Source organism: Mustela erminea, chromosome 5 (genome assembly GCF_009829155.1).
Source record: "Mustela erminea isolate mMusErm1 chromosome 5, mMusErm1.Pri, whole genome shotgun sequence".
NCBI classification, from domain to species: Eukaryota; Metazoa; Chordata; class Mammalia; order Carnivora; family Mustelidae; genus Mustela; species Mustela erminea.
Genome location: NC_045618.1, coordinates 143,917,957 through 143,942,519, shown reverse-complemented (window position 1 = coordinate 143,942,519; position 24,563 = coordinate 143,917,957). Strand labels below are relative to the sequence as shown.

The 24,563-nt window shown below is 53.1% G+C and overlaps 1 protein-coding gene across 8 annotated transcripts; it reads left to right on the top strand.

Moving 5' to 3' along the window:
• Positions 1-12,145: 12,145 nt before the first annotated feature.
• LOC116591916 lies at positions 12,146-23,879 on the top strand. 8 transcript variants are annotated; one of them, XM_032345322.1, is made up of 9 exons: positions 12,146-12,230; positions 13,519-13,586; positions 14,325-14,556; positions 15,773-15,872; positions 18,077-18,165; positions 18,999-19,145; positions 19,823-19,873; positions 22,657-23,193; positions 23,780-23,879. In XM_032345322.1, the coding sequence occupies exons 6-8, from the start codon at positions 19,035-19,037 to the stop codon at positions 23,185-23,187; spliced, it is 693 nt and encodes a 230-aa protein (XP_032201213.1). In that variant the 5' UTR covers positions 12,146-12,230; positions 13,519-13,586; positions 14,325-14,556; positions 15,773-15,872; positions 18,077-18,165; positions 18,999-19,034; the 3' UTR covers positions 23,188-23,193; positions 23,780-23,879. The 8 variants fall into 8 exon arrangements, with proteins under 8 accessions (XP_032201213.1, XP_032201210.1, XP_032201207.1 ...); XM_032345317.1 differs by lacking the exon at positions 12,146-12,230 and adding an exon at positions 12,278-12,546; XM_032345321.1 differs by lacking the exon at positions 12,146-12,230 and adding an exon at positions 12,677-12,759.
• The last annotated feature ends 684 nt before the right edge of the window (positions 23,880-24,563 follow it).

Below are 24,563 nucleotides of genomic sequence, written 5' to 3'. Positions count from 1 at the left end.
GCCTCTTAGTCCGGCTCTTTATTGAGCCTCAGGCGAGACACTCGGCGAGCGGTTGCTGACCCCTGTGAGCGCCACGGGGAGAGGGGGAGCTCCTGTCTCCACCAACCGGCCGAGCCGGAGGCGTCCCCTCTGGGAGCTGGGGCAGCAATGGCCAATCCTAAAATTGGGTTTGAAAACGGGTGGTAGCAGGTCCATGCAGGATTTGGAGGCTAAGGTCACATACAAACCATGATCATGACCGGCCTAGGTCGCTGGGCCAGGAGAGAACCTCCGAGTTGTGTGTCCTGGAGCAGGGTGGGCCCCTGGCTCCCTAGAGCCACTGAGTCCCTGGTGAGTGGTAAGCCCATCTGATCTTCAAAATCCTCTCCGCAATGGCTGTCTTGTGCTGGTTCCAAATTTACCTCCCAAACCGGCTCTCTGGTGTTCTGCTGCTCCGGGAAAGAGGGGACCAGCTGGGAGGAAGTGTGAGGTTTATTGCACTAAAAGGAATTCCAGGTGGGGGGGGGTCCTTTTGTGTTTCCTGGGTCCGGTGAATACTGGAGGTTGTTGGACACGCGAGGGGATCCACAGAGGACCTCAGTGATTTCCCCGAGAGTTGAGCGCTTGAGGCAAGCTGTGTATCTGGAAGCATCCCCCGGTGACCCCTTCTGGAGCCGGGACCACCAAGAAGATGGATGCTCAGCGCCCTGGGTGAGGAGCTCCAAAAGGACACGGGGGGCCTCAAAACCCAGGGTTGCTTAACACTTTCCAGAATAGTCCCATCCTGTGGAGGAGGGCAGGTCACAGGTTTGAGTTGGAGGCAAGACATGAAGGAGGTCCTAAGATCAACATGCAAAAACCAACTGAATTTAGCTTAACATCAAACGGTTGTTAAATCTTCAGGGCGTCTGGGTGGCTCAGTAGGTTGGGGCCTCTGCTTTCGGCTCCGATCATGATCCTGGGCTGCTGGGATGGAGCCCCGCATCGGGCTCTCTGCTTGGCGGGGAGCCTGCTTCCCCCTCTCTGCCTGCCTCTCTGCCTACTTGTGATGTCTGGTGGTCAAATAAACAAAATCTTAAAAACAAAAAACGGTTGTTAAGTCTTCAAAAATCAGTCCAGGGGCACCTGGGTGGTTCTGTTGTTGAAGGGCCGAATCTTGATTGGGTTTAGGTCATGATCTTGGGGCAGGGTTGTGACTGCCCCCGTCTCCCCGCGTTGGGATCAGGGAAGTCTGCCTGAGATTGTCCCCTTTTCTGCCTGCCACCCAAGCTCGCTCCCTCTCAAATCTCAGGGTCCTCGGAGCCCCACATTTGCTCAGCAGGGAGCCTGCTTCTCCCTCTGCTTGCTGCTCCCCCTGCTTGTGCTCTCTCCTACAAATAAAAAATCTTGGAAAGTTTCTTAAATATTAGGGAGCACACAGTGGGGGAGGGGCAGAGGTGGGGGGAGAAGCCGGCTCCCGTGGTCGGGGACCATGACCTGAGCGCCCAGGCGCGCCGGAATGGGTGGGTTTTAATGGTTTTACTTAAATAGCAAATGAAAACAAGCATGAGGGGCGCTTGGCTGGCTCCGTAGGAAGAGCAAGTGACTGGCTCTCAGAATCAGGAGTTGAAACCTCCTGTTGGATAGAGAAATTACGAAAGAAAAGAAGCTTTAAAAAATGAGGGAAGGGGCGCCTGGGTGGCTCAGTGGGCTAAGGCCCCTGCCTTTGGCTCAGGTCATGATCCCAGGGTCCTGGGATCGAGCCCCGCATCGGACTGTCTGCTCAGCGGGGAACCTGCTTCCCCCTCTCTCTCTCTGCCTACTTGTGACTCTGCCTGTCAAATAAAAAAAGAAAAACCAGGGAAAGCAGTGTCTCGGCGTTCAAAGTGACCTGAAGCAAGTCACTGGACTCCACACCTCTGACCTCGATTGTAAGTGAGAAATGGTGACGCCAGGAAGAGCTTCCTGGCCTCGCTAGGTAGCGGGCTTCCCCGTGCCCGGCGTCGAGCAGGTGCTGTGACACAGCTTGCCCTTGCAAGGACACGCCGCTTCTGGGGACCTTCCCCACCTGTCCTCCGAGCCTCCCTCACGCAGGCTCGCTTTTACCGTTCTGAGCTGCCACCGAGGCCCAGCCTGAGCCTCCCGTCCTCCGGGAAGGTCCCCCACACCTTCTGCCTCCCCGTCCGCCAGCCTTCTCGGTCTCTAGTGATTCCTCTCAGGCATATACATCCGCCAACAGCCACCGAGCGCTAGGCCAGGCCGGGCCCGCGGGCCCCGCGGATGAAACGGCCTTGCAGAAGGCCGACCGAGCCATGGCAGCTCATGTGGAGGCCACGACGGCTCCGGCTGAGGTACAAGCGCAGCAAGGACAGGCAGGGTCTGGGGAAGCTTCTGGAAGGGGCTGACTGCTGACAGCTGGCCTGATCGCAACAAAGAGGAAAGGGGACAAGGCACCAGGTGGCTCACCAGGCTTGAAAGCCTGGACATGGCCTGAGGAAGGGACCTGCACACAGGCTGAGTGACGAGAGAGCTGGGGGGTGACCGTGGGTGACCGTGTGACCTGGACGCAGACCCGGATCAGACGGAGACTCTGGAGGCGGCAGCCCATAGGCAGCCTCATCAAGATAGCGGGGCCTGCGCCCACTTCCGGAGGCGTGTCTGTCCCACCAGGAACTGCTAAGGCGGTTCCACCATCTTGGTTTTGTCTCATCTTGGTGCCAGGTGGCCCCTTCCTCCACGCTCGCCCACCCTGTCCCACCTGTAGAGGGCGGCACCTGGGGCCTCCAGGGCTGAGGGAGGCCTGATGGAGGGTGAGAGCACGACACCTTCCCTCAGTCATCCCCCCTGCCCCCCCAGGCTGGGGACCAAGGGCAGGGGTGGAAATTCCAGGCTGGGCTCTACCTCCCAAGATGGCGGGTGAGGAAGAGCTGATCCGGCCAGTCCTGAGTTCAAATATCAGACGTTTCTCTGTTTTGTCTATCCCAAATACAGAGGACAGCGTCTGGCATGTGACAGGTAAACCAAGACTGGCCAAAACATTTTGGTTTATAAACTCTGCATTTCTAATTTCTTCTCTCTCTCTCTCTCTTTTTTTTTTTCTAAGTGTTATTCTGGAATATTCTAAACACAAACAGAAGTAGAGGGAGAGAGACTAAGAAGTGTTGGTGAGGACGTGGAGGAATTGGGACTTCCTACCCGGCTGCTGGGAGTGTGGAGCGGAACTGTTCTAGAAAACAGTCTGGCAGCTCCTCCAAAAATGAAACAGAGACTTACCATTGGGTCCAGCAACTCCACTGCTAGGCGTCTGTCTAGGACCGATGAAAACGCTCGCAAAAATACACACAAAGGGGCGCCTGGGTGGCTCAGTGGGTTAAGCCTCTGCCTTAGGCTAGGGTCATGATCTCGGGGTCCTGGGATTGAGCCCCGAATCGGGCTCTCTGCTCAGCGGGGAGCCTGCTTCCTCCTCTCTCTGACTACTTGTGATCTCTCTCTGTCAGATAAATAAATAAGATCTTTTAAAAAATGCACACACACATTTTCATAGCATTCACAAAAGCCAAAAGGTGGGAGCAAACCACATGTCCATCGACAGAGGTGCAGATAAACCAAATGTAGCGGTGCATACAATGGGCTCTTCTTCCAAATACTGTCCTCTTGTCACTGAGAGGTGCGTAAGAAGTACTGACTCGTGCCACACTTGTTCATGGGGATGAACGCGGCAGCACGCAAGTGAAAGTACCCGGTCACGAAACACCACCAGTGGACTGTATGATTCCTTTTTTTTTTTAAGATTTTATTTATTTATTTGACAGAGAGCACAAGCAGCGGGAGCAGCAGACAGAAAGGGGGAAGCAGGCTCCCCATGGAGCAAGGAACCCGATGCAGGACTCGATCCCAGGACCCTGAGATCATGACCTGAGCTGAAGGCAGAGGCTTAACCGAATGAGACACCCAGATGCCCCAGTATGATCCCATTTATATGAAGTTCCCAGAGCAGGCAAATTCATGGAGACAGAAGGAAGAGGCCTGGTTCCCAGGGGCTGCAGGGCGGCGGGTAAGGAGTGACTGCTAATGAGTGCAGAGTTTCTTTCGAGGTAGTCAGAGTGTTCTAGAAGTGATTGTGGTGATGGTATTGCACTGCTCTCTCGCTCTCTCTCAAATAAATCTTTAAAAAAATTTAGAAAACCAAGAACAATTTGAAAAATCATTGATCTGTACACTTTAAATGGATGATTTGTATAGTATATGAACCATATTTTTATGTATTTATTTACTTATTTAAAAGATTATTTATTTATGTATTTATTTGACAGAGAGAAAGATCGCAAGCAGACAGAGAGGCAGGCAGAGAGAGGGGGAAGCAGGCTCCCCACTGAGCAGAGAGCCCGATGCAGGGCTTGATCCCAGGACCCTGAGATCATGACCAGAGCCAAAGGCAGAGAGGCTTTAGCCCACTGAGCCATCAAGGTGCCATGTATTTATTTTAAGATTTTATTTATTGGGGGGCGCCTGGGTGGCTCAGTGGGTTAAAGTCTCTGCCTTGGCTCAGGTCATGATCTCAGGGTCCTGGGATGGAGCCCCGCATCGGGCTCTCTGCTCAGCAGGGAGCCTGCTTCCTCTTCTCTCTCTCTGCCTGCGTCTCTGCCTACTTGTGATCTCTGTCTGTCAAATAAATAAATAAAATCTTTTAAAAAACAGATTTTATTTATTGGGCACCTGGGGGGCTCAGTCATGATCCCAGGGTTCTGGGATTAAGCCCGGCATCAGGCTCCCTGCTCGGCGGGAAGCCTGCTTCTCCCTCTCCTACTACCCCTGCTTGTGTTCCCTCTCTCACTGTGTCTCTCTCTGCCAAATAAATAAATAAATAATCTTTAAAAAAAAAGATTTTATTTATTTATCTGTCAGAGAGAGGGAGAGAGAGCCCAAGCAGGGGGAGCGGCAGAGGGAGAAGCAGCTTCCCGTGAGGACCCTGGGATCATGACCCGAGCTGCAGGCACACACCCACCGCACAGAGCCACCCAGGTGCCCCTCGTCGTGTTTTTCAATTGTGGTAAAATGTATGTCACAGACAACTGACCATTTTAAGTGCCGAGCTCAGTGGCGTTACCTACATCAAAATCTTACCCGACCATCCCCAGCACCTACTGGGAAAACTTTTCCATGTCCCCAGCAGGGACCGCGTCTGTATGAAGCAATAACTTGCCCCCAAATGGTCTTCATGCCCCACTGCACCAGGCCAATCCCACTGTCCAGCCTCCACAGGCACCCGGGGGCACCGTCCCGGCCCCTCCCCCGCTCTCCCCGGCCTCGGGCCCCATTGCCCCAACCGTTAGCTCCCGGCAGGTGCGCCCCGAAAGGAGGCACGTGCCCGCGCGCCCGCCGCCGGCCCCACGCACCTGCCGCTGTTTGGGGATTGAATTACTGGCAGATGCACCAGCGTTTACATAATTTTGTATAATTTCGGAAGCGCTCCTTCTCTTTGCTTAGCCTTCATGATCTACTCGAACCTTTGAAAGTGGGATTTCAGAGGATTCTTCTATAGGCAGGAACAGGGCTCCTCCTCCCTGGGGAGAACGTTCCAGGAAGCCGAGCTTTTAGTGAGTCACCATGTATTAATAGCACATCCGACTCCCAGCGAAGATTCCAGGCCGTCGTGGCAGAGCCGGCAGCTGAGCATATGGTCGGCCAAGAGCATCTGTCTTCTCGCCTCGAGTTAGCTTTTGAGGGAGGGTCTTCAAGGCCTCTCTCCGCTTGACCAGGGGTGTCCTAGCGCTTCACACGTAGTCCCCAAAGCAACACTCTTCCTTTTTTTAAATTCCAGATTTAAAAAAATTAGCAAGGGGTACTTGGGTGGCTCAGTGGGTTAAAGCCTCTGCCTTCGGCTCAGGTCATGATGATCTCAGAATCCTGGGATGGAGCCCCACATCGGGCTCTCTGCTCAGCGGGGAGCCTGCTTCCCCCTCTCTCTCTGCCTGCCTCTCTGCCTGCTTGTGATCTCTCTCTCTGTGTCAAATAAAATCTTTTTAAAAAATCAGAATTTATTTTTTATTTATTCTTATTTTTTCTTAAGATTTTGTTTATTTGACAGAGAGATCACAAATAGGCAGAGGCAGGCAGAGGGGGTGGGGAAGCAGGCCCCCTGCTGAGCAGAGAGCCCGATGCGGGGGCTCGATCCCAGGACCCGGAGATCACGACCTGAGCTGAAGGCCAAGGCCTTAACCCACTGAGCCACCCAGGCACCCCTATTCTTATTTTTAAAAAAGATTTTATTTATTTATTTGAGAGAGAAAGAGTGAGACAGAGGAAGAGCATGAGCCGGGGAAGGAGCAGGGGGCCGGAGCTGACGGCACACCCCCTCCCCCGCCCCGAGCTGAGCAGGGAGCCCGATGCAAGACTTGAGACTCGATCCCAGGACCCCAGGATCATGACCAAGCTGAAGGCAGTTACTCAGCTGACCTACCCAGACACTCCCAAAATCAGAATTAAAAAAAAAAAAAAAAGGATAAATCATCTACCCATCTTTTTTTTTAAGTTTTTTTCTTTTTTTTTCGGTAGACTTAAGTAGTTCAGTGTGGGGCTTGAACTCACAACACTGAGATCATGAGTCAGGTGCTTAATTGACTGGGCCCCTCAGGTGCCCCTTTTTATTTATTTATTTTAAAGATTTATATATTTACTTATTTGACAGAGAGAGGTCACAAGTAGGCAGAGAGGCAGGCAGAGGGGAGGTGGAAAGCAGGCTCCCTGCTGAGCAGAGCTCGATGGGGGGCTCGATCCCAGGACCCTAAGATCATGGCCTCAGCCGAATGCAGAGGCTTAACCCACTGAGCCACCCAGGTGCCCCCCGTTTCACTTTTTTTAAAGTAATCTCTGCACGCAGTGTGGGCTCGAACTTCCAACCCCAAGGTCAAGAGTTGTACGCGCCACGGACTGAGCCAGCCAGGTGCCTCTTGGCTGTCTGCTTTTTTTCTTTTTGAGTAAAGCGATAGAAGTTTATTAAACAAGGATACAGAAAAAGCTCTCAGGAGCGAGAGGGGTCTTGACCGAGTTGTCAACGAGGGCCTTTAGGGTCAGTCTTTCATAAAAAGCTAAGCAGGGAACTTAAATCCTTTGACGCCTCTACTGGTAACACCTTCCACGGCTTACTGCCTTCTTGGGGTCTGGTTATTCTTTGTGGTCACATAAAGACACACCCCCCTGACCCAGCCCCCCACGCCTAGGGCAGGGTGGTCCACTTGGTCCCTTATCTCTGGTTTCCCCACACCGTTACATTTTGGGGATTTCTGGGAGCCTCATCTCATGGTCCCGTGTCTCTCTCTCCCTACCTAGCCCCACCTGTCCCTTCCTGCTCCTTCCCCTGGAGTAGTAATGGGGCGTTAGGGAATGCGGCGACCCAGAGGGTTCTGTCCAGGGGCCTGTGGTATGGCTCCGGGGGTCATTCATGATGGGAAGCAAACGGTACATGCATCCCAGCTGTCTGCTTTTAAAAATAGTTGAGGGGGTCCCGGGTGGCTCAGTCAGTTAAGGGTCCGCCTTCGGCTCAGGTCATGATCCCATGGTCCTGGAATCAAGCCCCGTGTCGGGCTCCCTGCTCGGCAAGAAGCCTGCTTCTCCCTCTGCCTCTGCCTGCTGCTCCCCCTCCTTGGGTTCTTTCTCTCTCTCTCTCTCTGTCAAACAAATAAATAAAATCTTTCAAAAAATTTAATAAAAATAGTTGAATGGATGAAACCAATAAAGTACATAGTATATGAGTTGCCTTTGCTGTGGGTATAGAAAATCACACTGTTCGGCAAGTTCTGTGGGTCCTGTGGATTCTTCTGGCTCAGTGTCCTCCCTTAGCCTGAAAGTTCAGCAGACGGTGAGACGATGCCTCGTGATCACAAAGAAGAGAACCAAGCACAAGGAGGGACGTTTTATATCCATCAGGATGGCAGAAATTTAAGTCTGACATGACCACATTTTGGCCAGAGTCTGACAAGTGGGTACTTGACTCTCGTGCACCCCGGGTGGGAGTGTGAACCGGTACAGTCCCTGCAGAGAGCAGTCTGGTGCGTCTGATGAAGAACGTCCCCTTCGGCACCTGGGGGACCTCAGTCGGTTAAGTGTCCAACTCGGTTTTAGCTCAGGTCATGATCTCAGGGTTGTGGGATTGAGCCCCGCATAAGGGCTCCACGCTGGGGCATGGAGCCTGCTTGAGATTCTGAGAGTCTGGGGCACCTGGGTGGCTCAGTGGGTTAAAGCCTCTGTCTTCGGCTCGGGTCACGATCCCAGGGTCCTGGGATCGAGCCCCACATCAGGCTCTCTGCTCCATAGGAAGTCTGCTTCCTCCTCTCTATCTGCCTGCCTCTCTGCCTATTTGTGATCTCTCTCTGTCAAATAAATAAATAAAATCTTGAAAAAAAAATCTTATTAAGATTCTGAGAGTCCCTCCTCCACCCCACCCCCCCAGTCTGGGGCACGCATGCGCTCTCTTGCGCACGCACTCTGTTGAAAGAAAAAAAATGGGAGAAACGTACAAGAATGTTCTTTGCAAGACTGTAGTATGGAAAATTTGAACATAGTCTAAGCGGCCGATAACAGGAGACTGTCCTGGTAAATCTAGTTAATAGGAAATACAGGGGTGGGGGATAGAGGGACAAGCTAAACAACACTTGGAGGAAGAGGCCCAACAAATCCAGAACGTTCTGCAGGATATTTGGCCTGGCCTCTTCCACAAATCAGTGCCATTAAAACAAAACAGCTCTAGGTTAAAAGAGACCTAAGGGATAAGTCTTAGCCTATTGGCCTGCTGGCACCATGGGGCAGAGTGACCAGGCAGGGGTAGGGCCCAGGTGAGGAAAGTATTTTGAACTGGATGGTAGCAGCAGAAATGTTCCAGCATTCCCGCTGGGGCTCCAGTTCCTCAGGGGGCCTTCTATTTCCCTTACTACTGTTTTTATTTCCTTAGTTCTTTCTTTCTGGCTTGAAGTATTCCTTATTTTAGTTTTTCTCATTTTCTATTACATGACTTTCAAAGGTACAAAGTAGATAGAAGAATATGGAACCTCATGTGCCTCTAATTGTCCTGTCAACTGGTCATGGCCACGAGCCCCGCCCCCCACCATTTAATCTGTAATTCATATTTTCTCTTTCTTTTTCTTTTTCTTTCTTTTTTTTTTTTTTAAAGAGAAAGTGTGTGCAAGCAGGGAGGGTGGGGCAGCGGGAGAGAAAGAATCTTTTTTTTTTTTTCTTTAAGATTTTATCTATTTATTTGACACAGAGAGAGAGAGAGAGCGTGAGAGATCACAAGCAGGCGGAGTGGCAGAGGGAGAGGGAGAAGCAGGCTCTCAGCTGCGCAGGGATCCCGACTGGGGGCTCCATCCCAGGACCCTGAGATCATGACCTGAGCCGAAGGGAGAGGCTTAACCCACTGAACCACCTGGGCTCCTGGGAATCTATTTTTTTTTAAATTTATTTATTTATGAAGCACCTGGGTGGGTAAGTCATGACTCTGAGATCATAATCTGAGCTGAAATCAAGAGTTGGATGCTGGGGCGCCTGGGTGGCTCAGTGGGTTAAGCCGCTGCCTTCGGCTCAGGTCATGATCTCAGGGTCCTGGGATCGAGTCCCGCATCGGGCTCCTTGCTCAGCAGGGAGCCTGCTTCCTTCTCTCTCTCTCTCTCTGCCTGCCTCTCCATCTACTTGTGATTTCTCTCTGTCAAATAAATAAAATCTTAAAAAAAAAAAAAAAAAAAAAAAAAAAAAAAAAAAAAAAAAAAAAAAAAAGAGTTGGATGCTTAACTAACTGAGCCACTCATGTGTCTTTAATCTTTAACTTACCTTTGTAACTCACACATAATCAAGGTACTTGGTACTACAATTAGATGCAAAAATTAAAAACAAGGCCGGATGCTCACTCCCACCACTTCTGTTCAACACTGTACTGGAGATTTGAGCCAGAGTACTTGGTCAAGGTAAATAAATAAAAGGCATCCTGATTGGACAGGAAGGAGTACAAATTATCTCTATTTGCAGATGGCATAATCTTGTGTATAGAAAACACTAACGAGAATAGATGCACGCACACACACCCTTATTAGAAGAACCAGTTCAGCAAGGTTTTAGTATACATCAATCTACAAAAATCTATTGTACTTTTAAAGAGATTTTATTTATTTATTTGAGAGAGAGAGAGAGAGTAGGGCGAGAGGTGGCAGGGAGAGAAAGAAGCAGGCTCCTCGCTGAGCAGGGAGCCTGACGTGTGGCTTAACCCCAGGACCGTGGGACTATAACCTCAGCTGAAGGCAGGTGCTTAACTAACTGAGCCACCCAGTCACCCCCAAATTCTATTGTATTTCTACACACTAACAATGAACAATCCAAAAATAAAATTAAGACATAGCTCTACTTACAATAGCTTCAAAAATAAGAAAATACTTAGCAATAAATTTAAGAGACACAAGACTTGCACATTGAGAACTTAAGACTGTTGAAAGAAATTAAAGACCTAATAAATGAAAAGACATCCTATGTTCATGGATTGGAAGACTCAGTATTGTGTGTATGCGTTTTATTGAAGTGTAGTGAATGCACAATGTTACATTAGTTTCAGCTGTACCACATAGTGATTTGATGATTCTACATTTCACACTGTGCGCACCACAAGTGTAGCTCCCATCTGTCACCCTGCAACGCTATTACAATACCACTATGTTCCCTATGTGGTACTTTTCGTCCCCTTGACCTATTCATCCCATAATAGGGAGCCTGTATCTCCCACCCTCCTCCACCTGTTTTGCCCATCCCCCCACCTCTTCTCTCTGGCAAACACGTTTGTTTTCTGTATTTATGGATCTATTTTTTTTCTTTTTTCTTTCTTCTTTTTTTAAAAAGATTTTATTTATTTATTTGACAGACAGAGATCACAAGTAGGCAGAGAAGCAGGCAGAGAGAGAGGAGGAAGCAGGCTCCCTGTTGAGCAGAGAGCCCGATGCAGGGCTTGATCCCAGAACCCTGGGATCATGACCCGAGCTGAAGGAGAGGCTTTAACCCACTGAGCCACCCAGGAGCCCCTATTTTTTTTTTCTTTCTAAAAATATTTTATTTATTTATTTGACAAAGAGAGATCACAAGTAGGCAGAGAGCCAGGCAGAGAGAGAGGAGGAAGCAGGCTTCCCACTGAGCAGAGAGCCCGATGCGGGGCTCGATCCCAGGACCCTGAGATCATGACCTGACCTGAAGGCAGAGGATTAACCCACTGAGCCACCCAAGCGCCCCTTTATGGATCTATTTGTTTTTTGTTTTCATTTGTTTTGTTTTGTTTTTTAGATTCCACATATAAGTGAAGTCATATGGTAGTTGTGTTTTTCTGTCTGACTTATTTCACTTAACATACTGCCATCTGGGTCCATCCATATTGTCATAAATGGCCAGATCTCCTTCATTTTTATGGCCAAGTAATAATTATTGTGTATGTGTGTGTGTGTGTGTGTGTGTGTGTGTATACATATATACACACACATACACATATGTATAGATATATACACACACACACACATACATCCTTATTATTTTTTTCCGCATCTTTTTTTTTAAGATTTATTTATTTATTTGACAGAGATCACAAGTAGGCTGAGAGGCAGGCAGAGAGAAAGGAGAAATCAGGCTCCCTGCCGAGCAGAGAGCCTGATGTGGGGCTCAATCCCAGGGCCCTGGGATTATGACCTGAGCCGAAGGCAGAGGCTTTAACCCACTGAGCCCCCCAGATACACCATACATCTTTATTTTTTAAAGATTTTATTTGAGAGAGAGCAGGCACTGGGAGAGGGTAGAGGAAGAAGCAGACTCCCCACTGAGCATGGAACCCCATGTGGGACTCAACTCAATGTCAGGACCCTGGGATCATGACCTGAGCTGAAGGCAGATGCTTAAGGGACTGAGCCACCCAGGTGTCCCTCAAAATACATTTTTGAGCAGCTACTGTGCTGGGCATGGTGGGGGGTGAGTTGGGGGGGGGCTTGGGTTCCGAACCCATATGCTCATCCATGAGTCTTGTGAGTCCGTAGAAATCCACAGGAAACTTCGGCACAGGCTGATCTGGCCTGCTATGGGAATGCAGAGGACATCCAGGAAGGCTTCCTGGAGGAGGTGCCAAACTCAGCTCCAAAGCTTAAGCCAGGGGTGGGGCAGGGTGAAGAGAGAATTTCCCCAGAGAGGTCCCAGCTGTGGGTGGTTGGGAAGCGAGGGGCTTGGCTTCATCCGGAATCTGGAAGGAGAGGTGGGAGTGGTCTCAGGTACAGCCGGAGGGGGTGGCCGGGTGGGCGCGTTAAAAGGTTCGGACGTCATCCCGGGGCACAGGGGAGTCACTCAAGGTTTTGTGACAAAATCATGTGCTTAGACGGGCGTCCCTGGCCGCGAGCCAGCGCGGGAGGGCGGATCCGAGCCGCGGGGCGCAGGGGCGCGGGCGCCTGCGGGGCTAGGTCAGGCGGGAGGCGCGGCTCGCGGGTCGCCGCGGAGATGGCCGTGACGTCACACAGGTCCGGCCCGCAGACCCCCTTCGGGGCTCGGCGACGATCACTCCGGGGACAAAATGGACATGCTATTCAGAAGGTGAGTCTGCAGCGGCCGGCGGTGCCTGCGCGCCCGGCCTCGGCTGCGCCCGAGAAGCTCATCCGGGCCCACCCGCCCGAGCCCCTTCCCGGTGTCCCCGACCTGAGTGACAGCACGCCCTACCGGAGTCGCCCCGAGGAGCCAGTTCCTTCCCACTTCGGGGGCTGCTTTCCCGGCCCAGCCCCAGTCCGGGTCCCGGGCAGGTGGGCGCAGGTGCGTCGGGCAGGTGCGCGCGGCCATCCAAGCTGCCGCCACCCGCGGCCCCTCTCCCCGCAGCACCTGGCCGGGCCGGGCGCCGCCGAAGCCGCAGGGCAGGGGTGGGGCGCGGCTGGGCTTCCTCGGGCGGGAAGGGGCCGGCACCGGGGCTAGATCCTGCGTGGGGGGCCCTTGCCCCGTGGAAGTGAGGCGGGTCTTCCTCGTCGGGTCTGGACCCCTTACCTTGGAGACCGCCCTTTTATGGAGGAACATCCCATCTTCGGGAGTCAGACCTGCAGGGCAGTGAGTCCCTGATGTGAGGGGAGGACTGGGGGGGGGGTCCTCCGTTTCCCCCAGGCGGGAAGTGCAAGCGCCTAAGAAGGGGCGCCCCGGCCTTCCTCCCGTGACCTGGATGGGGTCGTGGGGAGGTGGGTCTGCGCCAGCTCTGCCCAGGGTCCAGTCCAGGGTCTGGGTGGGAGCCTGGCCCTGGGTTGACCCGTTGCTTTGCCCTCAGACAGTAAACATCTTGTGCTTGAGAAGTGTGGATACCTTCCCCTCCCCCCCGCAAACCCACGGGAAAATTCTAGGACACCTGGGAATTACCCTGGGGTCCTGTCTGCAAAGCTACACAGTATTTCTCCAAAATATTATTTTAACCTGTCATTTCCTCTAGAGCAAACTGATTTAAAATAAGAAATAAGAAATCCCAGAGGTCCTGTGCTCTGGCTTCTCTGTGAATTCCTTCTGTGTGAATGGCCGTTCTTATTTTGGTTGTAGAACTTTGTGATCTGATGGATTCTGATGCAAGCGCAGGGGCTTTGGAAAGGCTGACTCACGGATCCAAGGTAAGATGAGAACTGGCTTCATCTAAATTGTTTTCCTTTTAGAGCTTGGTCAACATTGTCTTCAACGAGAGTCCTTGAGTTTTGTTTCAAGTGATCTCTTTGCCCAACGTGGGGTTCAGACTCACGACCCCGGACATCAGGAGTCGCATTCTTTACTGACTGGGCCAGCCGGGTGTCCCTGGATTTGTAAGTTATGACTTCTTTCCAGGTGGCATAAGGGACAAGAGATTGCAAAATGAAAAAAGCCACTATCTTTCCTTTTTATTGTATCTCAGCATAATTACACTAAAAAAGTAGTCAAAATAATATCAAGTATGGAATGAAGGTGTCCACCTTAATAGTCAACACTGGTGGGGGCGCCTGGGTGGCTCAGCGGGTTGAGCGTCTGACTCTTGGTTTCGGCGTGGGTCCTGCTGTTGGATGGACCCTGTCCTCCGTCGGGCTTCACACTCAGCGGGGGGCCGCTCATGATTCTTCCTCCTCCCCTCTCCCGCTGCTTCCCTTGCTCACACACTCTTTCTCTAAAATGAATAAAATCGGTTAAAAAAAAAAAAAAAGAAAGAGAAACACCTCTGGTTTGTACATTGACGTACAGACCCTCTTACCCCCCAGCCTGCCACGAGCCTCATCAGGTGAAGGTGGGGCCCGTGTGCTTGGAGCCGTGCGCTGTTCTGTGTGTGGGTAGGAACGGGGATCATGTTCAGTCTCTGACTTCACTTTACACTATTACACGTTTAGGGATATTTCCTGGGCACCGACCCTGGCCCAGGGCCTCGGGAATGACTTGAAGTTGTCCCTAAAAGGAATGCGTCTGAAGGACTCAGAGTGTGTGCACGTTGGGGCCGTGGGTGGTTCGACCCTGACCCTCCAGGGTTTCCTGCTCTCCCGGGCTCCTGGGCCAGGAAAGGAGCTCAGAGATGTGGAGTCTGGACCAGATCTTAGTTTCTTTCAAGCGGGTAGAAAAATAAAGGTAAGAGCATCCTGTGAGGGGCGCCTGGGGGGTCAGTGACTAAGTGTCTGTCTGCCTTCAGCTCAGGTCATGATCTCAGGGTCCTGGGATCAAGCTCTGCATCAGGCTTCCTGCTCAGTGTTCCCCCCACTCTTGCTGTCTCTCTTTCTCTGTCAAATAAATTAAAAAAAAAAATTAAAAAAAGAAGCATCCTGTGAGATGCCAGCCCACATTGCTTTGGTTGACCTCCCCTCAATAAAGCCAATCCTCTTAAGATCCGCTTATGGGGAAGAGAAGTTTGAGAACTCTTTCAGAGCAAATTTTATTGCAAGGAGAGGGGGTCTGTTCTTGAACTAGAACAGTTGAGGTTGATGAATGTTAAAGAACTTTTAAAATATCTTTTTGGGGGAACTTTTTTTAAGGATTTTATTTCAGAGAGGACACACAGAAGAGCAGAGGGAGAGAGAGAAGCAGACACCCCACTGAGCAGGGAGCCCGACACGGGGCTCCATCCCAGGACCCTTGGATCATGACCTGGGCTGAAGGCAGATGCTTAACGACTGGGCCACCCAGGCGCCCAAGAGAGAACTTTTTTTTTTTTTTAAGATTTTATTTATTTATTTGACAGAGATCACAAGTAGGCAGAGAGGCAGGCAGAGAGAGAGGAGGAAGCAGGCTCCCCGCTGAGCAGAGAGCCCGATGCGGGGCTCCATCCCAGGACCCTGGGATCATGACCTGAGCCAAAGGCAGAGGCTTAACCCACTGAGCCACCCAGGCGCCCCAAGAGAGAACTTTTTAAACACATGTTTCCTTTAAAGCAGAAATGCAAAATTGACTTAAGTACCAAGGTCAGTTAGTGGTTAACTTAGGGCAAACCTGTTCTGAATTCTGACCTTCAGGTTGGGGGTGGGGGTGGGGGCCGGAGAAGCAGGTCACCATATTTTTTATTTTTTTCTAGATCTTGAACACAGACTTGCTAAGATCCTCTGTTAAAAGATCACTGTGCTGGGGCACCTGGGTGGCTCAGTGGGTTAAGCCTCTGCCTTTGGCTCAGGTCATGATCTCAGGGTCCTGGGATCGAGTCCCGCATCGGGCTCTCTGCTGAGCAGGGAGCCTGCTTCCTCCTCTCTCTCTGCCTGCCTCTCTGCCTGCCTGTGATCTCTGTCAAATAAATAAATAAAATCTTAAAAAAAAACCAAAATCATTGTGCTTGTGCTCTGTTCCTTCCTCCCTGCAGAATAGTGTCTCCGTCCACGGCCCCCGTCTTGGAAGCTTTCTGGACTTCACCGCCACCTTCTGTTTGCCGCTCCCCACTCCTGGATGCCCCCGGATTCCAGGTAGGAGCCTTCAGCTGGGGAGCTGACTTGTCCCCCAGCCCCTCCCGGGCCACTCCTCCTGGGCGTGGTTCCAGGGCTGGAAGGACTGGGGACTGGGGCGGGTCCCAGGGAGCTGGAAACTAAGGTGAGGGCTTGGGCGGCTCCTTGTCCCGCCTCCCCGAGAGGAGGTCACCCCGGTCTCTGGGGCTCTGGGTTGCTGGGGAAGGAACTGGCCCGTCATCCTTTCCTCCTCCTCCCTTGCTGGCATGCATTTCACTTCATGATAAAATATTTTTTTCTATTTATTCAGCATTTCCTGAAGGTGCCCAAACATTCTGTTTACAAAGGGAAAATGTTCCCTTTGTTAGGGAAGTTGGTCAGAGGTTCAGCTTGTAACAAACGTCAGATTGCTGCAAGGACCCTTCGCCCCCTGGCAGGGTGTGCAAGGAATCTGGCTTTTGGCAGAATGCATGGTGTGCTGGAGGCTGTGAAGGCAGGGGCGCATCTGGGGGTGCGGGGTCTGTGGGATATGCACGGACGCGTGCACCCCGGAAATATCTGCTGAGCATCAGCTTCGTGCTCGGTGCTGGGCCGGGCTTTGGGGACACAGGGACACCGCTGTGGACAGAGAAGCCAAAAACCCAGGCGATGGAGTGAGTCTGTCAAAAGGGGCTGTGGAACCCAGAGATAGAGCAGGAGGACCTGGGGGCGGGGGTAGGGGGAGATGCAGCGGGGGAGGTACTGTGCACCTGTGTGAGAAAGGGCAGTATGGGGGCGCCTGGGTGGCTCAGTCATTAAGCGTCTGCCTTTGGCTCAGGTCATGATCCCGGGGTCCTGGGATCGAGCCCCGCCTCCGGCTCCTTGCTCAGCGGGGAGCCTGCTTCTCCGTCTCCCTCTGCCCCTTCCCCTGCTTGTGTGCTTGAGTGTCATGCTCTCTCTCTCTCTCTCTGTCAAATAACTAACTTAAAAGAAAATAATCTTTTAACCTGGTGCCAACCAGCTGCTCTAGAAAATCTGAGGTTGGCCCTCCCCCCGACCATGACCCTGGCCCCTATGTCCAGCAGGGAAGTGAGGAGAATATGGGGCTCAGACTCCTCTCCTTGTTGTAATTTCACTTTGGGGGGACTTTTATCTGAACTTGGCCTAACAAACTCGCGGGATGTATTCCTTGGGAGATCAAAACTAAGTTGGTTTGGACGTGTCACGGGGACGAAGGAGTCGGCCGAACAAGTTCCAGGCAAAAGTGGAACAAAGTAATGGGTTTATTTATTAATATCTTATTTTTTATTTATTATTTTTTTTTTTATTTTTTTTTTTTTAAAGATTTTATTTATTTGACAGAGAGAAATTACAAGTACACTGAGAGGCAGGCAGAGAGAGAGAGAGAAGGAAGCAGGCTCCCTGCTGAGCAGAGAGCCCGATGCGGGACTCGATCCCAGGACCCTGAGATCATGACCTGAGCCGAAGGCAGCGGCTTAACCCACTGAGCCACCCAGGCGCCCGATATCTTATTTTTTAAACTACTCTGTACACCCAGCGTGGGGCTTGAACTCACAGCCCCGAGATGGAGAGTCTCACGCCAGCCAGGAGCCCCCCCAGTCCCGTAGTATTTATTATAACTCAAGTATGACACGACTGAGCCCACCTGTCACGACCGAAGGACTGGCTACATCAGCGAGCAGGGAGACCATGCCCCCACGCTGAGGGTTTCCAAGCGCCCCAGTCCGGCCGCAGAGCAAACCCCCGTCCTTGACCGTGGGCCGCCTTGCGAGACGACTTCCCGAGGAGGAGCGGGGTAGCCTGGCGGGGAGAAGGTCACCTGTGATCTTGCACGGTGATCCCCTCGAGATGGGAAGGGCATCTGTGTGGACGCGCTCCCCAAATCCACCACCCTCCTGTGCTCCTAAGAAAACCGGCAGACCAATCCCGGTGGGCCTCGGGACTGTCAAGGGCCTCGGGACTGTCAAGGTCATCGGAAGTTGGGAAAGCCTGGGGGTGAGGGGCTGACTGGACTAATTTATTTTATTTCCCCCCCCCCCCCCCCCCGTAGGGAGCCTTCCCAGCCTTTAAAATGCTAATGTGTATTGTGCTTTGGGGTATGGTTTATAGCCTTTCCTGTTTCTCTGCCTTTGCCCGGAGCTGGTGTTCTGTGGAGCCCAGTTTGGGAAAGCTGGAACGGGGCAGGGTGGGGAGGTGGGCAGCGCTGTGACCGACGCTTCCCCCAGGGCCTGGCACGTGCCTTCCCACGAGGATTCCTGAGGGAAGCAAGTGACATGAAAATCCACCGACGTCGCTTCACGGTCTCGTGCTCTGGGTACGTTTTTCTTTTGTTTTTTTAAGAGTGGCTGGTGTGTCTCTCTCTCTCTCTCTCTCCTTTGGGTGCATATATATATATATTTTAAAGGTTTTATTTATTTATTTGACAGAGAGAGAGAGAGATCACAAGCAGGCAGAGAGGCAGGCGGCGGAGAGAGGGGGAAGCAGGCTCCCGCTGAGCAGAGAGCCCAATGCGGGGCTCGATCCCAGGATCCTGGGATCATGACTTGAGCCAAAGGCAGAGGCTTCACTCTCTGAGCCACCCAGGAGCCCCTGTGTTGTTGTTGTTGTTGTTTTTCCTTTTTAATTGTTTTTAACAACCTCACACTTCTGGGTTGGTGGGGGAATGGTTTCTGTCCACTTGGGTGAGTGAGTCAGTCAGTCCCCAACCTGGGTTCACATGCTTCATCTGTTAAAATAAAGGGAGAAGACATTTGAGCTGGGTGGTGGGTTCCGTTCTGGAATTTTCAGGGTCAATGAATCTGACCTTTCCACTGAGCTCGGGTGGATGGAGCTTCTGGGGGCCCAGGGCTTTCCCCACATGGACGGAATGCTCACGGGCTAGACATCCCCACCACCAGCTGGCCCCAGAGGGTTAACCACAAAATTTTTTGAAGACACTCCTAGATTTGTCTTGGCAAGGTGGAACCCAGTACAGTTCACCTCTGGGACAGGTAGATCTGACTTGGACAAACTCCCAGATAGCTCCCGGGGGACGCCCTCCTGCTGGGTGCCTGCCCTTGGGGAGGCTGCCCCGCCCCCACCCCAGCCACCAGTGACCTGGGCTTTGTCCTCCTGAGGACAAGTTATGTCAAGTGAGATGTTTTCCAGTTCAGTGAAAAGTCCATCATAGCTGGCCCCCAAGCCATGGCCGGTCTGAGGTCCGGCCGCCCCACCTGCATCAGGGTGGCCTTCAGCTCCGCCAGCACCAGGGCCGGCTTCCGCAAGAGGCAGAGAAACACACTCCATCTCTTCAAGGTACTCTCACCGCCCTGGCCCTCCTGGGGGTGCCGGGGACGGGGGAGGGGGTGCGGGGGGGGACGGGGCGACCTGTGATCCCCGGACCAGACGTCCTGGCGGCTCTTCTCGGTGGTTCCTGGTGAAACCATTATGGGTCTTTCTTCCCTGCTGAAATGTCAGTGGGTTCAAACTCCTGCGTTTTGATCAAGAAAAAACAAAAGCCTTTTTCCCCAGAAGCCTGGGATCCTTGGGGAGGGTTTTAGAACATCTGATACCAGCCCCGGGGTTCTTCAGAGGGCCCTGAGCAAGGCCTGGCCGCTGTCTGGCCTCAGCTCCTGTAAAGGAAGGGGAGGAGTTAAGACAGATAATCTAGAATCTTCCATGATCTTCTAGGTTTGGGTTTAGAACGAGGGCAGGGTTTTCTGTTCCCAGTGAGATGGGGGTCACATCTGGCTGCCTTCTCGCCGCATTCCTGGTCCTCCTTTTCCTATTCCCAGCGGCCCACGTTCTCATTTTAGTCCCTTAAACCAGGAGGTGCCTCTTGCCCACCCTCCAAGGGCTGCCTTCCTCTGAGGGTCCGGTGTGGCGGGAACAGCTGCCGTCCCTCGGTCCCTGGCCCTAGAACACTACCTGCTATCGGTCTGCCTGCCATCCTAGAAAGGATTATTCAGCATTTTTTTTTTTAATTTCTCCAGGCCAATCACAAAAAGAATCACATGGACTTAATTGAAGGTATCTGGAGGGAGGTACGTGACAGAATGAGCCAAGAGCCCCTCTACCCCTTGAGGGGCTGGTGGAGTTGTCCCCGATGTCAAGTCCCCAGAACCAGCCACAGGTCGACCTTGCAAGCAGGCCTTTCCAAGGAGAGTGGTTTGGGGCCGGCTTGTGTGTGCTCTTTTGTGATGGGGAAGACTGAGGTACTGTGTTTTACAAGAGCCGCCCGAGTGCCTCAGTTTATTATTATTATTATTACTATTATTTTTTTAAAGATTTTATTTATTTATTTGATAGAGATCACAAGTAGGCAGAGAGACAGGCAGAGAGAGGAGGAAGCAGGCTCCCCGCTGAGCAGAGAGCCGGATGCGGGGCTCGATCCCAGGACCCTGAGATCATGACCTGAGCCCAAAGCAGAGGCTTTAACCCACTGAGCCCCCCAGGGACCCCTATTATTAGTTTTTAAAGAATCTATTTTATTGGGGCGCCTGGGAGACTCAGTTGTTAAGCCTCTGCCTTCGGCTCAGGTCATGGTCCCAGGGTCTTGGGATCGAGCCCCGCATCGTGCTCCCTGCTCAGCGGGAACCTGCTTCTCTCTCTCCCACTCCCCCTGCTTGTGTTCCCTCTTTCACTGTCTCTTTCTGTTAAAATAGATTTTTTTAAAGATTTATTAATTTTCGGAGTGAGAGCCTGTGCGCGCCCACAAGCGGGTGCGGGGGAGAGGGTAGGGAGGGAGAACCTCAAGCAGACCCCCCCATGGAGCACAGAGCTGGCACAAGGCTTGATCTCACGACCTTGAGGTCATGATTGAGCTGAAAACAAGAGTCAGATGCTCAACTAACTGAGCCTCCCAGGCGCCCCAAAGATGTTATTTTTAAGTCATCTCTATGCCCAGTGTGGGCCTTGAACTCCCAACCCCGAGATCAAGAGCCACAGGCTCCCCCACTGAGCCAGCCAGTCACCCCTCAGCATCTGTTACAATCAAAATCAAAATCAGGGGGCGCCTGGGTGGCTCAGTGGGTTAAGCCGCTGCCTTTGGCTCAGGTCATGGTCTCAGGGTCCTGGGATCGAGCCCTGCATCAGGCTCCCTGCTCAGTGGGGGGAGCCTGCTTCTCCCTCTCTCTCTGCCTGCCTCTCTGCCTACTTGTGATTTCTGTCAAATAAATAAATAAATAAATAAAATCTTAAAAAAAAATTAAAATCAGTAATCCAGGTGTAGTTGACATGTGGTCTCGTGGAGTTTAAAGATCCCGGGTAAGGGTCTAACCCTAGCCATGTGGCCAGGGATCGCCTGCCCCGCTGGGCCTCTCTGTCTGCGAGGCCGGACTCTGTTGGTTTAGGTGAGGGGTGAGCCCCTCACTGTCCCCCACACGCGCCCTCTAGTCTGGGCCTCGAGGCCTCCTGGGGCTGGGGACTGCTCTGCCATGGGGCCCCATGATGCTGGCTCTGTGAAGCCCAATTCTGCCCGTTTCTGAATCTGAAATGATTAGAGTTGTCTACAGATTATGGTGTGAAACTATTTTTATTTTTACCGTTTTTGGGGGTGGTGCATATGTAACCATGTCACCTGTCCACGGGAGAAATGAGCCCCTCGGCGGGTTTTTACTCCCCACATGAGAGTTGACTCCCGGGCCGTTTCTGCCCGCGGCTCCACAGGGAGTGAAACCCTTCCAACTGGCTGACCAGCAGGGACCTCAGGGGTCCGTGGGTGTATCTGGGAGGAGGTCTCAGCCTGGCCTGGAGATTCACGGGGTGCAGCTCCCCACAGTTAACGCAGGAAGGGACAGCGGTCGGTTGCGGGGACTCAGATGTCCCTGGAGAGAGACCTTTACTGCCAGAGCTGCTCAGTCAAGAGCACAGATGCAGAGAGGGAAAAGCTGGAGTAAGAGCTGGGAAATCGGGTCAAGGTCCGCAGCGAGGAGCCGTGGGACTTGAGGTCCAAAAAGCTCAGGTGGTCACAGAGGTAGGAGGCTGCCGAGGAAGATGGGCTGTGTCACCCACGGCTGCTGCTCAGAAACGGGGCACTTTGAAAACCATGAACTCTGCCCCCGAACGCTCCCTTCCTCCTCTGGCCAGCCCTGTGCATGGGGGTGGCGGGCGGTCAGGAACAGGGTGGGGTGAGCCAGGAACTGGATGTTGGGAGGAAGTGAGCTCAGACCCTGGGGTGGGCTGGGCCGTGTGGACCCGGCTGGCGGGGCTGGTGCGCAGTCCTGGGACAAGGGCTTTAAGGGATGGGACCCAGATTGGGCGCCCAGTGGTAGCGGACCCTCAAGCTTTTGGGATGTGAGGAGATATTTGTCTAATGCATTTTTTTAAAAAAAAGATTTTATTTATTTATTTAACAGACCGATCACAAGCAGGCAGAGAGCCAGACAGAGAGAGAGGAGGAAGCTGTGCAGAGAGCCTGATGTGGGGCTCCATCCCAGGACCCTGAGATCATGACCTGAGCCAAAGGCAGAGGCTTAGCCCACTGAGCCACCCAGGCGGCCCTAACGCATTTTTGAAAAACATTTATTTATTTTTGAAGCAGGGATGTTAGGGTTAGGGAGGGTAGGGAAGGGAGAGTGAGACAAGCAGACTCTGCTTTGAGCATGGAGCCCTTTGTGGGGCTTGATCCCATGACCCTGAGATCAGGGCTGGAGCCGAAATCAGCAGTGGTCCCCGTCTAAGGCATTTTTTATCGTTCGCAAAGCAGACGCACTGGCAGAGTCTGCCAGCATCAGTGCTGGGAGAAATAATCTGTGCGTGGGAGGGGCGTGTTGCACTTTCTCCTGGTGGAGGTTGCCGTCTGGCTCAGAAATAGTTTTGTGCTCAGTTTTTAGATCCTTTCGATGGCGATTCAGAAGATCCCCCCGGTCACCTGGCCTCCAGCCACAGTGACTGTTCTCCAGGTGACGCGAATGGCACTGGGCCTTCCCACGCGCTCAGGTGCGGGCGTCCGGGAGAAGTTAGCTTAGAAGACCCTCTCTCGTCCAAAACCGCAGACCTCCCGCTGAGAGCGGCCAGCCGGGGCCCCACGTCCCTTGAGGCCAACGACGTGGATATGCAGCCCGTGGAGGCCAGCAGCCCCGAGACTCGAGGCCGGGCTACCCGGCGCTCGGGGTCACCGGAAGACCGGAGGATGACCGAGGACCCGTGGCCCAGGGCAGCCGGCCCCCTCCTCCCCGCCACGGGTGCCCTGGAGCCAGGCCGTCTGGCACAGAGCAGAACCAGAGCCACCCGGCCGCCACCCAGACTCGGGGGTGAGAAGGACAAGGGAGCCAAGCTGACCCTCTCCAAGAGGAAACTGGAACTTTTACTTGCAGAGCCTGAGAAAACTAAGAGAAAGAAGCAGTATGTGGCCTAGGCCAAGGTGAGCAGTTAGCTCAGGAAGGGGTCCTACAGCCCCGTGGGGTCCCCTGGGTCACAGCTGCCGCCGATGGACTTGTTTCCACGAAACACTTGCCCTGTGTAGGTCTGAAGTAAGGCACACCTGAGTGCCCACCAACTGTGCTGGAAATGGGTTTTTCCAGCCGAGGAAGGGTCCTGGGTCACGGGATGCCCCTCCCCTAAATTCAAGTTTCTTTACTGTTCTTATTCATGTTTCTGTAGAACTAGTGATTTTTTTTTAAACCTTGACTCCTGGTGCCCATTGTTGTCCCCCTCCCTGAATGTTTGCTCTGGGTGGGGGTGGCAGGGGGCAGTGGGCAGGAGGGGCGTGCTGGACTCGCGGGAGCTGGCTGTCCCCCACCGGCCCCTCGGGGAGCCACCCCGCTCCATGTCTGTTTCCATTCCTCCTCACTGTGCGCACAGAGGACGCTCTGAGCTGTGGGTTCCGGCTGTTGACATGATCATGGACGTGACGTGCCGATTGTTAAAAATAAAGGGGTGGTGGCGGCTCTTTGACCCTTTTCCCAGTTGCTGCGGGTTTGCTCACTGGGCCTTTTGCTCCCCAGCAGGCATGAACTGAGTACAAGTCTGGTGCCAGAGCCAGGGGGCCGCGGCCCACACGCCTAGGACCACCGTCCCCAAGTGCCAATAAAAGGGAAGTGCACGTGAGGCCGAGAGCTGCTCCTTCCTCCTGGCGGGCCGGCGGGGGTGGGCGCAGGCGCTCTCTTCAGCCCCGGTCTGCAGGCTCTGCCCACTGAGAGGGAGACTGTGGCCCTTCCGATAGGATGGCCACAGGGTGGCCCCGGTGGGGGGGGTCCCTCAGGTCCCATGGGCTGAGCTTCGCGTGGGGGTGGGGCTCCAAGAGGCCCTGGAGGTGGGCGCTGAGTGACGTGGAGCTTTGGGAGGCATCAAGTGGGTGCCTCGGGCACACCTGAGGCATGTAGAAGCCTTTGACAGGAGCTTCCAGTCCAGACCTGGGGTGGCCGGCCCCTCCCCCCGCGTCCCCCGGCAAGGTGTTGGGGGGGTCTGGTCGCTGCAGCGGCTTCCGCTCACCCCCGTTCAGGAACCTGCTACGCATTCCCCTCCAGGATGGTGGTGGTGCTCCTGCGCCCGGGACCGTTACGTGGGCGTGGTGGGCACGGGAGGTAGGGGAACAGATGCCCATGGTGGCCCTTCTGTGGGTTCTACTTCCTCAGGCCTGGTCTCAGCTCTCACAGCCTACAGCCCCATTTAGGAATCTCGCTGTAGAAAAGCTAAGAACTGTTAAGGGTTCAGAGAAAACGCTTAGATTCCTGACAGAATGTTCAAACTGAGTGGGGAGGCAGCGGACTCTGTCCCCAGGGCCTGGGGACA